Here is a 17,191-nt window from a genome sequence, read left to right on the forward strand (position 1 = left end):
CCACAGCAGCTGCTATCTGCAGGTGTAACTAGCTCTCTTGTTGATTCACAGTGACCCAAAGCACATCTTCTCAAGGCCATATATTGAGATGTTGGCATGCAGGTCCAACGTCGACCCGCTCAGTGGGAGTCCCTTGGGTTACAACTGGATGGTCCTTGAACCAGACATGGACAAGAAGATGTCTGCTGCCCTTGTCAAGTGCTTCTTTGCTTACCGAGGTACAGACTGGACTTTTAATGCTACACACATTTCTCAGAGGCAGAACTGCTTTGGTGGCAGAAATAATCCCACTGATCGTATCAAACCTCACTGAGCAGAGCCAAAGAACCATAACCTCATTTCACTAGTCTGAGGACCAGTGAAAGAGATAAAGTCTAAAGAGAAGCTAGCAAATAGTATGAAGCCTAGTTCTATAATGCAGTTTGATTATACTCAGTTATCTAGGTTGCTTAGCTGGCCTGTTTGCCTCACAGATTGTTAATGCAATGGTTATGAATGAATGAATAAAAGACTTTTATCAGACATTTATATATTTAGTTCCTTCTTTGCCACTCAAACTTGCCACTCTACAACACTGTGGTTATTTGACCCTGCCTGTTGAACTTTATCTTAACCAGAGAGATTATTTCTACCTTCAAAGTTTGTAAAACTACCTTAGAGTTTGTATAACTAAAACTTATATTAGCTACTGGGGTAGGCTCTCACTAATGTCTCACAGTTCTAGTTACACAACCTATACTCTCATGTAACATGATGTATACTGCAGACAACCACCATGTTGCTGTAGACAGAGGGATATTGTTACTTAACTAAGGACTTGTTTATCTCACTGTCATGAGCTGAAGGCTGGCATTTAAGAGACTTTACGCTCTGGGCCTTTGTATCCCGCAGGTTTACTCTTAAACAAGTTGGCTGTTCATGGTTTTAGGTGACTAAGATATCTATCATTGATTAGTTGGTCGAATCAATGGTGAATCTATTAGTTAGGCAATTCTGCAGATTTGTTGATCAAATTTGACCATTAACCAACTTATAAAATCCTTTGACTGTTGGAGCTGACTTAGAATATCTGCTGGCATGGACAGCTCCTCTATTCATTGTGTGATTTAGTGTCTTTCATCTTGCAAAAGGTTGCAAGTGTCTGATTGAACTGTCAGCAGGTTTATCAATTAAGAGGACCATCGGCCTATTCCATCTATCCATATGTCTGCTTTCTTTAGTGGCAGACAGCCCTAGTAGCTACTGTGTGATTTATAGTGTCTTTGATCTTTTTTCAAAAGGATGTGACAGTGTGATGAAACTGTCCGTGGTGGGCTTGCACTCTCTGGACTGTCCTCACAAGCCAACAGGGGACCTGGACACAAAGGTCAGTATGAATGATTAATCAACGCACCGTGATGCCAAAATCACTGCTATCGACCTTGACTCTGCTTATGCTTTATTTACAAGTCAGCACTCCCTTCACAGTGACTAAGTGCCGGTTTAACTTCCATGGTACAAGGATCTTGTGTGTGTAGTGATACAGTTGAGGGTGCATACAACATTAATTTGTGCACAGTGCAAGTATGTGGCCTTATGTGGATGAAGTGCAGATCTGTGTCTTTTATATATATATATAGATTTTTACAGTATTTTACCAAATACTAGGAATACGTGCTCTTTGCATGAAATATACTCACCAGGTGAATCCAGGCAAAGGTTTGATCTTTCACTGATTTGATATTTTAAATCCACTTCAGGCATGTGCATACCACATACATATTTAAAAAGTAAAAAAAAAAAAAAAAAGGATACCCAGGCTGCTGTTTCTTTCAGGATGTCACAGAGACACATTGGTATAAGAAACACTTTGCATCATCCAGTTGCTTGGAGGTAGAGACCACGCACACTTTGGAGGTAATGGAACTGTCATTTTACTTTGGTTGTATTAGTGTACGAAGCTGAAATAATACAGCATACATCATCAAATACATCATCTTAGACCTTATGGATGAAAACCTTCAGTAAACACTTTCACATGTGACAGAGACAACAGCATCTTACATGAAACTGCCTATGCAAGCGATACAGTGCACAGGAAACTATACCACTGAACATCCAATCAGTATATCACAGCTTCATGTATTGATGTCTTGGTAAATAAAAAATGGATGAACTATTAAATCCAGCTGGTGATCATCATATGGCTCATGACCCCTAAAAAATAAATAAAAATAATTTATGCTTACATTAAAACACTGATTGAAGAATTTCCCATTATCCTCATATAACGTACATCAGTTTGACACTACTTAATGTGAGATATATTAAGAAGTTTTGGTCTGGAGGGATTATCTAAGGCTAAAAAAGTAGGTAAACTCTGTTATTGAAAATACAATGCCATGTGAATTTTAAGATTCATAGAATACCCTACATGTAGGACTCACCTAGTTCCATTTTCAGCCCAAGTACAGTTAAAACAGTCAGTTCTGCCTGTAGATTATTACTCCTATTTACTGAAGCCTTACAAATACAGGGCATATGATAGTGGATAGTTTGACTACTTGTAGATGACTTATTTTGTCCATGACATAGGTGCGTAACTGGGAGAAAAGACTACAAACAGCAGTGGGAGAAGACAATGTGGAGAAGCTGTGTTCCCTGGCCCAGGATCAACTGAATCTCTACAGACAACACTTGCCAAAGCCAGGCATGTACCACTTCCCAAGCAAGGGGCATAGGCTGAGAAATTATAGGGGCATTAAGTCGTCTACGTCCTCTGTTGACCTCCATTGGCGACCTGTGGGCATTGACCTCCATTGGCAACCTGTGGGCATTGAAAAAACACTGATTATCAAGGGGGATGGAAGGTGGAGGACCCAAAAGCAGGAGCCAGGAGGCATGGAGCTCAGCAACAAAATATATTTAATCTTCTCACTGGAAACACATGGCACAATACAGAACACAATGAGGCACAATACAGCACAATGAACCACAAGGAACAGAACTCAAAAGAGGACTTAAATACACAAGAACTAAACGATCAAACAAGACACACCTGGGGAAGGGGCTGGAGCACAAGACAGGAGAACACAGAGGATAGGCTGAGGGAAACACTGGGAGGGATCAGTACAATCAGGGATAATTGACAGACACAGGACAGGTGTGGCACTGGGAGGGGAAACAAGACACAGGTGAAATCACTAAAAGAACCAGGCAAAAGAAACACACATGAAACTGAATCAAACAAAACACAAGAAACACAAAACCATGACACTGATAGAGCTACACAAGTCCCCATTCCACCCCCCATTGTACATTTTTACAATGATGCACAGATGCGTAAGCTAGCCAATTAGAGCAGAGATCCAGCAGAAGGTGAAGTGGTAATGCATGACAGTGTGAAGTATCTGAATGATAATAATGTGTTGTTATTTGCTATTTTAGATTGAGAACAAGTTTTTAGCCTATGTAGCTGATAATGGTGCTGTTCATGTTGGCTCACTGGAAAGACTCTGCTGCACTTAAATGGTACAGAACCTTAATTAATGTTATTAGTAACACCTGTGTTTGTCTGATATGTCAAAATGGCTGCTGTGAAAAAGGTCTATTGGGGCAGTCTACCAAGGAATCCTCCTGCATCTAGCCAAGCCTCGTGAACCTAATGTTACCCCCAAAAATGACTGCAACTAAAATTGCAAAGCTTTTAATCCTCATTGTCATGACTACTTTACTTAACTATTAGTTTTTTTCCTGCCTTTGGCTAATGAAAATATGACATGAGGTTACAATTTACATTGGTCAACAACCCTATCAACTCCCCTGCGGATATATTGTGGTCATTCTGAGTAGTAAATACCTCTCCTCACCTCTCACCCTTGACGCCAACCACAAATCAAATGTTGGTAAATTATGGCCTTGCCTCATAAATTTGTCTAAATTTGAAAATACTAGGTGACTAAAATTGTCATTCTCCTAGCCTTGCGTTAGCACAGCAGCTCAGGTTTAGACACTAAAAAATACATGAAGCTGTGCCAATTTGTAACCTCTGGAGCTTCCTGTTCTTTCTGACGTGCCAGCCACTCAAGTTACCGCTTGTCTTTTCTCAGCCACTTGTGCCATGCTAATTGTTTTGATGACTCTGAGAGGCGACATTAGAGACCAAGCTCAAAGTATTGAATGGGAGCCATTGGAAGTCAACCGAGAAGTAACACCACTGCAACATGAGAGAATGGAGGGGAGACGGGTGATGGAGAGAGACAGAGACAGAGTGATAGAGGTGGAGGCAATGAGAATAAAGAGAGGGTGAGAAACAGAGAGGGAAATAGTGACAGAGAGGTGAGCTAATTCTCACCTCGGAAAAAGCATAAACAAGCTGTTGCTCTTGTACCGGATCAGGCTACATGAAGGATGATATGTTCACAGGTTTTCACTCTGACCTCTTGTGTTTTGTTGCAGCAAAACACAAATATCATGTTGCAGTCTTGCTTAGATATTATCAGGGTTAGGGAATCTGAAGAAGACGTTCATAAAAGTTTATAACAAGTTGTTTCTGAATTGGCAAAAAGACCCACTTGCTGAGTATTTCCCTTAGCTGAGGTGACTTTATTATCGTGTCTATTGTAAGTTAGTTAAAGACACCTTTAGAAAAACATGAAAATGAATTTGCAAAAGTAAGGTTAGATATCACCACTTTCTGTATAGTACACACAGTTGGAACACAGACTAATGAGCTGGTTCAGTGGATACGTTTTGTAATGTTTTCTGCTGTACAAAAACTTCAGACATCAGTGTGGTTGGACAGATAAAGGGTGCTCTCGCCAAGGCAAGTCACACTCTGAAAATTTAATGCATAAGATGCATGCAATCATTCGTAAGTGAAAGAGAGGAGGCAGCCACACGGAAGATCCTCTTATTTCTCGTTATGCAATGCACTGTGGGTGATGGGGAATGATGAAGTGTTTGTGCTTGAATGAACCAGATAAATTTTAATGCTAGTAGAAGAGTTTCATTTGAAAAAGACACATCCTCCACTATGGAAAGAAATATAACCGGCACTACATATTAAAATACCACAAGGCACCCGCCAAACACAAGTACTGTACCTTTTGCTCTGTGGCTGGAAAGCCTGTCTATTGCTGGCATCAAAGTAAAGCCTATAGTGCAATTATGTTCAAATTTGGAAAGATTGCAAGATTTCAGTTTTTCAAAAAATTATATTTTCAAGGATGGAATCATCTGTTTTTTTTTTTTTTTAAAATATTGACTTTATCGATTTCAGTTGCATTTTCCCCTATAAAGGATATTTGGTGCTTTGTCATGAAAAAAGGATGAAAACTCTTTCACGGTGACAATGTTGGTTTACACAAAGACCATGCATTCGCTAAACCTTGTTACAGATTAATCATGAGCTTGGTCTCCCATATTTGAATGTTAACAGTGTCATACTGAATGAAACCAACAGTAAGGAATATTTGTACATTATTTGACCCGGGTCTGGTATGCAAGCAAATAGCATTAACTTAACCATTTTTAGGATAATTATTAGAGGGATGTCTTTATCCATGGCTTCTGTAATTTGGTTTCTGTTGTTCAGTTTGTTTTGTATCTGGACACACAGTATAGTTATGTGTGAAATCTCTGCAGGGCACATGTTGCAGTATGGGGAAGACCAGTCTCCTCTGGACAGCCTGGAGCGGGCTGCTGTCTTCTATGCTTCAGCCATCAAACTCAACTCCAGAGAGGCCAGACTCCACTTCCTGCTGGGTCTGGCTCTGGAGGAACAGCACTATGCTACAGAGATGTACGGCCTCCAGAAGAAGGTATCACTATGAGCTATTGTGGAGGAAGGTGAACCTTTTGGATGATATGTCACATTTCTGAAAAGTAGACGAGTAGCTGTAGCCTTGTCATTTGGTTAAAGACAGTGCATGCATCAATACAAGGCTTTTTTAAACCTGTTTATTAAGGGAAAGTTAGCTGAACAATGTATGCTCTTTCCCAGCAATACATTGCTTCACCCTTATACCTGTAACACTTTCCAGCAGCTGTTGTTGAGGGAAGGAGGAACTAGATTTGACCCTATGGCTGTTTTTATGTAACTGTTAGAATTCAGCTAGAAGTAATAGGGGACACTTGCCTAATGGTTTAGGCATTATACATGATGCAAAAAATTCCTGTTCTTAATACAGCTTTTAAGTTAGTTCACACAATTTGGTCAAGGAAGACCTTTGTTAGAGTGGGGGATTTTGAGAATGTCTTCACATTCTGATGAACATAGCACAGGTTTGGACATGCAAATTTATCCACTATTCTTTGTGACATTTTCTTTAAATTTAAATTGACTTAATGATTAATGAAGGTGAAAGCAGTCTGACCTCCTAGCGCCTGTTTTCCCCCCATCTCCAGGCTGGCAGGGACAGTGACCAGTTAAGCGAGGCCAAGTCTACAGCACGTCAGGATGACATTCTGGCTGTTTGTAAGCTCCATGGTTTTCCCAATATGCCCACTTTGGAGAACCAGCTGCAGGCACTGGACAAAGAGTACCACCAACTGAAGGACCAGGGCCAGTCCAGCAAAGCAGACTATGTGCAGACCCTCTACATCTGGCTCTCCAAGAGGGCTGGCAAGGTAGCTAACTTATAATGTTGTGGAGCCTTCTAGACTGTTGTACTCACTGTAAGTCACTCTGGATAATAGCATCAGTTGAATCTGTGTTGTAAATGTCATAACAGGATTGTCTTTGTTTGTGAATCATATTCTTTCATGTTCGGTTTGCCAATTTAAATATCACATAAAGAGAATAGCCAAATCAGTGAGAGATATACAGAGCTGTGGGGCCCACTAGGCAAATAAATACAAGGCCCCCACAACCAGTCAAAAGTATTTTTTTTTTTTTTTTTTTTTTCAAATGTTTGTGAAGAGCACTGACAAATGTTGACAGATGTTAGAGAGGTGTTAGCCAAAAACCTTAATAGAAAAAAGGTAAAAGAATGACAAGAAAATCGACAAAACAATTTCTTCAAAACGTGATAAATAAGAAAACCTTTTAGGTTGTTCATCTTTTATACCTGTATTGAGCTATTTTTTGGTAAAATGCAAAGGCAAGGGCCCCTAAATGTCTAGGGACACCTCTGGAAATATAAATACTGAAAATCAAAAATGAGGGAGAATGGAGTTATGGACAATTCAAAGTCAGTCCTGATAGTCCTGTATTGCATCCAACACTCTCAGTGATTCCCCTATTGCATGAGTGCAGAAAGTGTATCTGATGGTGGTGAGAGAATTTGTGAGAGGCCAGTGTAGATCAACAGTTTCTGTGATCTCAGCGTTGTCTGTTAACAACACCTCCCATCTCTTTCTCAGATAAATGTCTTGCACATCAAAGCACGTCAGGAGGCTTTGTGCTCTGTCGAAATCCCACGTACTGTATGAGCTTCTGTTTCAAAGACTGACACTGCCTTTCACTCATGGCCTAAAACTGACATCATATTTCTGCTGACCTGATGTATTACAGTGAATTTATACAAAGTCAAGAAAGAGAGTGGTATTGGTCCCACATTACCAGCTACTTCCCTTACCTCAAAGAGTGGTAATCCTGAACAGGAAGCTAAGAGTTTCCTCCACATTCCCCTATGGATAATGAATGTCAAAAACGACCAGACTATTCTATCCTATACTATTCTCCCCAGATGAGTTTTAAAAAGCAAAATAATTCCTCCAACAAGAACATTTAGGAGCATATCACAGTGTATGGATACAGAGGTTCCATTCCTCCTGAAAGCGTTTACTGCTTCCTCCTCGCTTGTTGTAGGATGGCAGTGCAGGCATGCAGGATAAGGAGAGCTGTGTCCACCAGGCCCTGATGAAGTACCTGGATGCCTGGTCTCTGAGCCCAGACAGCTGGGAATATAACCTCCATGTTGGCAGACTCCTGCTGTTGCAGGGAAGGAGCAGGGAAGCCCTGCAGCACCTGCAGACTGGCCTGGCATTGCGCCCCCTGCAGCCTGCACTCAGGTCTGGTTGTTTACTGTGTTACAATATTAGTAGTATGAGCAGTAATAGCAGTGGTGGTAATCCTTGTATAAGTACAGTATTTCAGTTGCTGGAATTTGTTGATAAAAGTAAAATATGTGACAAAATACCATTATAAATTACAGTTGTGGTGCTACAGAGACGCCCTGGCCTACAAATCATACTCTCAAAAGAAAAGAAAACATGTTTGTTTGCCATAGACCCTATCATAATTCATATATCATTATTTTGTTTGTTTGTTTGTTTGTTTGTTTTATTTCAGTAAAAATGAAAACATTCACTCCTATTGAAATCATGAAACATATTGCAATCACAATATCTGTCACAATAACTTGAGTGTGATTTTTTTGCCATATTGTTCAACCGTATTTGAAGTGAGAAGAGTAGTAATTGTTCTACTAGCAGTAGAAGTTGTAGAAGTTATAGTATTAGTGGCAGTGATGGTACTGTTAGTAGTAACGGTGGTAATAATAGTAGCAGTTATAGTTGTATTCAGATTCCCATTTAAAAATCACAGAAAAGCGCTTGTTTATCTTCTGTTGTTTTCCCTCCAATCTGTCAGATTCTTCGCTGGGCTGGCTCTGCTGCAGCAGGAGCAGAAAGCCTCTGAGGCTACTGAGAAGGAGGCTGCTCTCTTCTTACAACAAGGACTAGAGCACTTCATCAACCAGAGCTGCAGCCAAAGGTGTGTGTGTGTGTGTGTGTGTGTGTGTGTGTGTGTAGTGATGGAGCAGGGTTGCATTTACAATGAGAAAGAGAATTGGACAAAGAAAAGGAGATAAGGTTCTGGCATTATTTTAGTATCTATCCATACTTAGATGTGTGTAAACAGCTGAGTGGAAAATTAACACCTGCCACATGCCAAATGTTGCTCACTTGTATTTGGGGCTGGTGTCTACTGTGGTTGAAATTGTGTTCTGGCACAACTTTAGCCACTACCAAGGTACCATCCTTATCTAGTTGGCTGGTAAAATAGCAAAAGTGATTGGTTCACTTTGGGATCCACTAGCCACTGTGGGAAATAGGCAAACCAACTGCTGGCTTTACCTTAATTGTGGCTCTTTCGGTTTTGCATGTGTATCATGTCCATGATGAGCTGTATGCATGTGTATGTGTGTGTGTGTGTGTGTGTGTGTGTGTGTGCGCGTGTCCTCAGCAGAATGGAGCAGGATCAATCAGAGCCTCTATCCAGCATCAGCACTCAGTTCCTGCGTGGCCTTCTGACCCTGGGCCAGCTGCAACAAAGGAATACATTATCAGGGAAGGCCATGAGGGCTGAACAGGTCTATCACACGTATGTTACAAAGCAGAGGGTTTGGTTAATTCTGTAAAACACAGGAGCCTGTGGGTGGGCTTTTATTTTGAAAGGTTTTATTTCCTGTCTGAAAGAAATTCACAATTCCTTTCTTGTATTTTTTGGGAGGGAATTTTGGGGTAATTTTCATGCTTTTTACATTTGACACGGAGTGGGAATCCTTTTCACAACAAAAGCATGAATAATCACATCAAATTGAACCAGTTGTGACTTTTTAAACCCTTACAAAAATAGTTTTCTCTCTGCTGGAATGCTGTGCCTCTCCTCAGCGTAGCGGTGCTGGCAGCCCAGGGAGTGAGTCGGTGTGTGGGTCATGGTGAGGTGAGCACTCAGCTGGAGTGGGTGCTGCTGGACGCTCACTTCACCCTGCTTCAGAGCCTTATCCGGCAGGGCGAGTGCCAGGGCAAAGCTGCCACAGAGAGGCAATCCCTGGTGGCAAAGAGATGCCAGGCCCTCACTGCTCTCATAAGCCTCACCTCTATCGCCCCCTGCCAGGAGCTGCTGGACATGCAGGAGAAGGTAGGACATGATCAACTGCATATTGTCTGTTTGTTAACCATGGCTGACTTTTATCTGTATATTACAGGCCTGTCAGGTACTGGTGGTGGCCACGCCTCGGGACAGCCATGCCTTGTGTCTCCTGGGTTTGGCCCAGCTGGCTCAATACGACAACAGCCCCGAGTCAGACAGATCAAAGGTCGCCATGGCTGATGCCTGCCTCAGCTTCCAGGCCAGCATTGATCTGGAAGACAAGCCTCAGTGTGGAGAGCCCCCTGACCAGCTGACTAGTGAGTCTGTGCTCTGTGTGTGGGCTGTTGTGTCACTCACAGATCTCACAGCTGTTTAAATATTCAGAAAGTGATATGTGGAGATGGAGATGAGGTAATCCTACGATTCTGTGTACAAGTGCATACTAGGCATTACTTTCATAACAGGCCAGGCTATGTAAGATATGGTAAACTTAATTATCCCCCAGTGAGAAATTTGTCTTGGACGTGCAAGCACTGCTGCTCCACACGATCACTTTACATAAAAACAATTTAGTTATTTCAGAAGACACTTAATATGACACCAAAAAACAAATCCGTACAAGGATAGATGTATGTGTATTCATGTTTGCATGTATTTTGTGTGTTTGCAATGAAAAACACTGCAAAAGAAAAACATTGCAAAAGAATTGACAGTGCAAAATTAAATTAAATTCTAATTTGATTTGTTCTTAAAGGACCATACCAGTGATTTTAAATGTTTGATCCATTTAATACAATTTACTTACCTTTTACAAGGCAACAAACCAGTTTGCGAATCATGTTGGATACTAAAGATTTAACAACATATATTCAGAATCCATATAATGAGACCATATAATGTTCTGCTTCTGAAGAACATAAACCACAGAACTGATGACTGGCTGTGTAAAGCAAATGTTTCCCTGAGGACTATTTTCCACTAGTTTAACTTTGAAATCATCAAAACACAACAGTGCTGGTGCTTTACGGAAAACTGATGTGGACGACTTTATTATGGTGATGGAATACTGGTGTTTAAAAAAGTTTGAAGTCTCTGAAAGTTAATTTTCACATCGTAGAATCTAAAACACAACTGCTTGCTTTGAGAAAATATTACCAGAAACATGAAGTTTATACATTTTGTAGATATAACACTAAACATGCAAAATCACTGGTACGGTTCTTTAAGTAGTGGGAAGTGGGAATAGTGGGAAGATGAAGTCCTCTCAAACAAACTGAGTCCTCGATATTTTAGAGATAATGAATTTTGATTTTGGACTTGAACTTAATGCCCAAACTATGTGTCCTCTGCTCTCTCAGAGCAGCATTGGTGGCAGGACAGGCTGGAGGCTGAAAGGAAAAAAGCTGCCAAGCACATGCCCAGCCAGCCGGTGGGAGTGAAGGGGCCTTCCGACACCAACGCAGCCAAGAGAGGAGCTGGGCGGGGCAGGGGGGGTCCTGGTCGAGGCCGGGTGGCAGCAAATGTTACCAAAGCCCCTGCCCCCACCACCCCCGCACACCCTAGCACCACCAGGGGAGGGAAGGCTGCCCCGCCTCCGGTCAAGCCCCCTGCAGCCAGGTGACTCACTTTTGCAGCATGAGTCTGGCTTTTAGCAGGTCTGTTTGTGGACATGTTTAAGCATTTCTTTATTCAGGGAAAATCTGCTGAGTGTATGTGCTGTTTTTCAGCTCTGCACTGATTTATACTCACGCCCAGTGCAAACACAGTCCTTTACTGTTGGCAACTGAGGAGCCCTACTGGAGTAATTCATGTTTCCGGTTCTATGGGATAGTACACTGGAGTATGCATTCTGTAGGGGTCCCACACAAGGCCAAACAAGTGAATGAATTTAATTGAAAAGTTACTTGAAAAGTATCAGCATTACACCAAAAGCTTGAAAATATGGGAAATTCTGTTGTTCAATCCTGACATGACTACACATTTTGTAGTTGCTTTGTAGACCCACAGTGTTCTTGCATATTTATAATTTTTCTGTTGTCAGGAATAACCTTTAGCTTGGAAGAGATATGGCTGAGTTAGAGGTAATGGAAACACTATGGAAACTGAAATTTAAAAATTACAATTGCCAAAAATCTTCAAAAGAACTCAAGCAAACTTGAACTTTAATGTTGGTTTGTATAGTTCCCTGGACATGATATGAGTACACATGGTGGTGAAATAATCTTTATTAGTTGTTCCATGCTCCCCTGGGTTGCTAATCCATGTTGTAATACTGCATTTGTGTCTCTCCATTTATTTTCATAGCGCAGTGAAACAGCTCCCAGAGTAACAGATTTAGTACATGAATGAATATGCACAAAGTAGATTTTGCCAATATAAAAAAACAATAACTCCCTGCGCTAGTTTCTTGAGGAAATCAAACAGCTCTTTTCTTGTTATTTTCCTGTTTGGTCTTATTTGCATCTGCAGGAGACGTCTACATAGCAGCCTTGTGCCTGAAACAACCATGATAGTACTGTCAAAAATAATTTTACTTAAACACACATCAACAACAAACACACAACAAAAAAAGGGGACCAGGACTTGCTGTTTTCTATATTGACATAATCAGCTTTGTTTGCATTGGTTTATGTGCTAAAAGTGTTATTTTGGGACCTGTTTTTCTGCACTATGGAAGTGAATGGAGAGACAGAAATACCAAATTATCAATTATCAAATCAAAGGAGCATGGGGCAACTTGTGAGGACTTGCCTAATATCTAGGAATCCTGAAAAAATCAATTGATAGTATTTTTACATCACTGATTATTTCATTACAAGATGGTATATACTCTACATCACACTCTATACACTACTATGACAACTACCGCTACCGTCTTTTTCTTAGGGTAAACATCATTGAAGTGTCCTCCCAAACTCTAAAACCTATTGTGAGACAATTGTAGAAAACACATACAGTTCAAAAAGAAAATAGTACCCACAGACACCTTTTTCCCAATAAACCAAATACAAAAAATCTTGTCCTAATGCTCCATTTCAGGGTGATGTTGTTCATCCGTCAGGTTAAACTTTTTTGTTTTTTTTATCCTGCCTACCTGAAATAAGGGTGCGTATGCTGTATTATCTGTGTCTCAGAAGACAAAACTAACTCAGCTGTACACCAAAGAGAAGAGGTTGCATCTTCCCACTCCTGTTTTTCATCTCTTCCATAGATGATGTATTATGTTTTGTCTCCTGTAGGGGGAGAGCTGGAGCAGCCTCCAGGCCAGAGGGAGCAGCCAAACCTCCCAACAAGAACAGTAGTAAGATCCAGCTGCCCCCCAGCAAGTCCACACATGACTGCTCTCTGGATATTATCAAGACTGCAGAGGGTAATGCACTGCATACGTCTGACCTAATACAACACAGTGCTGGGTGAAGACCCTCACTCCCCAAAATGTCAACATTTTAAGATTTAAGAAAACTTTTTTGCATTTATATAGCCATTGTAAGGAAAAAGTGCACTGTGAGGTCATTAAAACTAAGATGGTTGAAGGATCATTGACTTCCTACTGGCCAATATTCTTAAAAATAACTGCTGTTACACTTCATATACAAGTTATTGTATGAGAATAACAAATAATATGCCGTAAAAACTCAGTAACAATGAGAGGAACATAGCACTACCAAGTGAAATATTGCTGTCTGTTGGATTATTTTACATATGGGTGACTATTCTACTCATAGGTTTCACTCTCATCACCATGACTGGGAATCTTTAGGAATCTCAAGATTCAGTTTAATTTAGATTCTTGAATTGATGATTTAGTTGATTCGCTTGATTATCAATTCATTCCATTATCTGTATGCCATTGGAATTGAGAACAGGAAAAGTGATTGTCATTTTGAGTTGCTTTCCAGGTTAACTACAGTAGATAGGTTAATACATTCCATTTCATTTCATTCCATCAAAAAGAAAATAAAACACTGAACATTTTATTGAACATTTATTGAACTTGCTTAAGCCTCCCTTTTATAAATTTGAGTATATTAGCATATACTGTATAATGTGACAGACAGACATTGCCACCATTATTTTTTTGTGTATACGCTGCAGTAGATGGCAGTTCACAGGTGAATGCCTCATCCAGCTGTGACTGCTTCAGATCCACATTTTGTGAGTTTCAAGTGGCATCTAGTCAGGTGGGCACATTAAGTTTGTCATGTTACTGGAGCACTTCAGAGTGAAATGACAAATTTATTAAATGTCGTGGCTTTTATCGATGTAATTTCTTTCCACTCTGCTTTGAAATCTGAAATGCACCCACACGTTTGCCTTGAGATTTGTTGGGGCTGGTTAAAGACATCTGCCGCTGTCTGCCAGTAGAGCCAGTTGGTCTGTGATGCAATATGAAATGAAGTCCATGACAGACATCTCTGCAGTCTTTTCCCACTTGACTTTTTCCTAAGAGCAGAATATAGATGTGTGTATTGTCTGACTTGCAGTATTTGCGTTGCAGAGCCTGCTGTGGCAGACAGTGTTACGGTGTCCGGTCCGGTGAACCGCAGGTCTCATGTCCCACGGCTGGGCCTGGCCCGCGCCCTGTCCCGCTCTGCGCACACCCAGGACCAAGCACAGCAGCTTTACCAGGAAGTCATCTCCATGGCACCAGAGGTCAGTTGGCATCTTTTCTATTTACATTTTAGGTAGCTTACAATAAAAGCAACAGTGACACAAGCTTGTCAGTGGTGTAATGTTGATTTTGGTGCTCTTTATGTTTTAACTTCAGTGGAAGGATTCCATGCACTATGCATATTCCATGGAGCTGTGTGATATATCAGTGTTATATTGATATCATGATATGAGAGTAGGTTTCGTCTGGGATTTTGGATATCATAATATCACAATATGACATAAGTGTTGTCGTTTCCTGGTTTTAACAGTTGCTTTACAGCAAAGTGATGTAATTTTCTGAGCTTATTAGACTGCTCTAGCTGTTCTATTATTTGCTTCTGCCTGCTTGGTTATCATATCCACATTACTGACTGTTTATCAAAAATCTCCTCTGTGTAAACATCTCAAAATATCAGTAGTCATCCCTAAAATATCACAATATCAATATTGAGATATTTGGTCAAAGATGTTGTGATCGTTGATTTTGTCCATATCACCTGGCCCTGTGTTGGAAATGACCAGTAAAGTACAAATAAAATGTGAATGACTGATTGATTAATTTGACCCCATTGGCTGGGCCATCCCAAAATGAAAAAAACACACTCTTAGTATTTGACAGATCAAAGAGCTTTATAGTAAAGGGCCGCTGCCTGATGGTTGGATAAGCTGCAGGAGTACAAGCATTTGTCAACTCGCCTCCTTGGATATAGTCTAAATAAGCTGTGGTTGATAAATGGACTGACTGAGCAGGTGCATGAGGCCTACATTGAGCTGGTGAAGCTGCTGGAGCCCTCAGACCCTCGGGCTGCTGTTGAAGTGTACTGCCGCTTCCCTCTGAAACCCGTGGCCGAGCAAAGCTACGACGACGCCTTCATCACTGCAGAGATTGTCCGCATCCTGATGGAGCTGGAGCTGTATGAGCACCCGCAGCTGGGCCCCAACCTCGCAGCCTACGGCAAAGTCATGGGCTTGAGTAATTACTGTTATTATTATTGGTGATACTAGTAGTGGTGGTAGTAGTAGTAACAGTACAGGTAGTATTGTGTTGTTTGCATGCATACCTGACTTTAAGTTTTCACATGAATACCTTATCCAATAAAGAGCAGATGAATTGTAGTTTGGGATAGGGACTGTTATTATATTTGCAGACATGACTAAAATATTGCAGTATTTGCAAATAATTGTGCATTCATTTTCACCTGCACAGGACACCAGATAGCTGGGTTTTACCACATTAGGAAAATTCAGACATTATTTTGTATGTTGTTAGTCACAGAAACATGATTTGGATTAATTTTCTGATACTCAGTAATTCTTTGTGTGTGGTAAACCCCACCCATCCTGCACTCCAGGTATGTGTAAACAAAGACACTATTTGCAAATACTGGTTGACCGCAATTTGCTCAGTTATTGACACATCTAAATTTGATGTTGTGATGTTTAAATGCAACACTGCATCAAAATCATGCAGACAAGCCCATGTGACATGCCATGACACCCGGATTTATCCAATGTGTCATGATATTTATAGAAATGTATCAGATTCAACTTGTGCGATGTCCAGATAGCTGGAATGGCATATTACATAGAGTACATAGATGCAGTGTGATGTCAGCGAGATCAAGAATACACAGCTCACTGTGCAGGGACAAGTCTTTTGAGGCTTATCACATTATACCTCAGGGCATATTATTTATTATTCTTATAGAAATAACTGATATATGAAGTGTTTAATCGCAAAAGTGGGATATCCACCAACAGCAGATTTAACATTTAGCCAAATGGTGTCAAAGAATAAAACCGAAATATTGAGCAGTAAGCTTATGATATATTCTGTGTATGATTTAAACTGAACTCATTGTTTAGCTATGTCTGCAGTAAGTCTGAAGTTTGCCTACTTATCTGTGGTTGTGTTTGAAGGTTGCATCGACAGTTACATCGACATCCTGGCTGAGAAGTCCATGACCAAGCTTCTGAAGAGCGTCTATGCCAGGATCCATGACCTACCTGAGGATGATCCGGATCTCCAGAACTTCTTCAGGTCCAGATGCTGGATATGATGAAGCTGTTAACTCTGTTATGAATGGCTGCATTTATCTTTCTGAACCTGTAAGCAAGTCATCTGAAGATTACATTCTGTAATCAAAAGGCATTGTGTGTGTTGATGTGAGAGGCACAACTTGCAGTCAGGGACAAATGTCACACTCAAACAGTGGATGGAAATGATCTGCATGGACATTATCTAGTCTGTGTACCAGATGAAACGGGAATGTCAGGAAATGATCAGGCTAATTACCTTGTGTATTCCTTGTTTGATACAATTCAGGTGCTTAAGTGTTGCACCAGGTTGTTTTCAAGGGGCAGTTCTCCCATTTTGAAAAATGTAATATTATTTCACTCCCCCTAGCTGTCATGTAGGACAGAAGATAGCACCACTATTGTTATACTTAACAGCTGAGGGGGAAACTCGAATCTGCTGTTCCATGATGTCAGATGTTGCTGTCGACTTCTCAAGAATTATTATGATCCTGATTTAACAAAACTTCTGTGGTGCCAGGTGCCCACATGATGACCCCAACAATACATCCACTCTCACTCATCCCTCCTTTCCTTTTAATATCTAAGCTAGGTTTCTACATGCGTATGCTCCCCCCAAAAACTTCAGATCCCAGGTTGGTAAATGTCACCGCAGTAATCCTATTGACCTTGCCCCCTCTTGTCATCAAAAGCATTTCCTGT

General features: G+C 40.8%; 1 protein-coding gene across 4 annotated transcripts; it reads left to right on the forward strand.

The window, feature by feature from the left end:
* The first annotated feature begins 3,281 nt into the window (after positions 1–3,281).
* LOC115372983 (uncharacterized) lies at positions 3,282–17,095 on the forward strand. Of its 4 annotated transcripts, none has more exons than XM_030071162.1 (13): positions 3,282–3,357; positions 5,626–5,829; positions 6,388–6,609; positions 7,793–7,995; positions 8,576–8,698; positions 9,170–9,307; positions 9,598–9,847; positions 9,915–10,116; positions 11,158–11,416; positions 13,039–13,169; positions 14,298–14,452; positions 15,203–15,425; positions 16,373–17,095. In XM_030071162.1, the coding sequence occupies exons 2-13, from the start codon at positions 5,641–5,643 to the stop codon at positions 16,510–16,512; spliced, it is 2,235 nt and encodes a 744-aa protein (XP_029927022.1). In that variant the 5' UTR covers positions 3,282–3,357; positions 5,626–5,640; the 3' UTR covers positions 16,513–17,095. The 4 variants fall into 4 exon arrangements, with proteins under 4 accessions (XP_029927022.1, XP_029927023.1, XP_029927025.1 ...); XM_030071163.1 differs by having other exon boundaries at positions 9,173–9,307; XM_030071165.1 differs by having other exon boundaries at positions 5,626–5,801.
* Positions 17,096–17,191: the final 96 nt, after the last annotated feature.

Source organism: Myripristis murdjan, chromosome 15 (genome assembly GCF_902150065.1).
Source record: "Myripristis murdjan chromosome 15, fMyrMur1.1, whole genome shotgun sequence".
In the NCBI taxonomy this organism is placed as follows: domain Eukaryota; kingdom Metazoa; phylum Chordata; class Actinopteri; order Holocentriformes; family Holocentridae; genus Myripristis; species Myripristis murdjan.

What these genes read in the sequence shown, in the direction of transcription:
- LOC115372983 (XM_030071162.1), top strand. Translation starts at nt 5,641, where the DNA reads ATGGGGAAGACCAGTCTCCTCTGGACAGCCTGGAGCGGGCTGCTGTCT. An exon ending in TCTCCAAGAGGGCTGGCAAG is followed by an intron (nt 6,610 to 7,792) that starts GTAGCTAACTTA and finishes CGCTTGTTGTAG; the next exon opens with GATGGCAGTGCAGGCATGCA. An exon ending in CGGCAAAGTCATGGGCTTGA is followed by an intron (nt 15,426 to 16,372) that starts GTAATTACTGTT and finishes TTGTGTTTGAAG; the next exon opens with GTTGCATCGACAGTTACATC.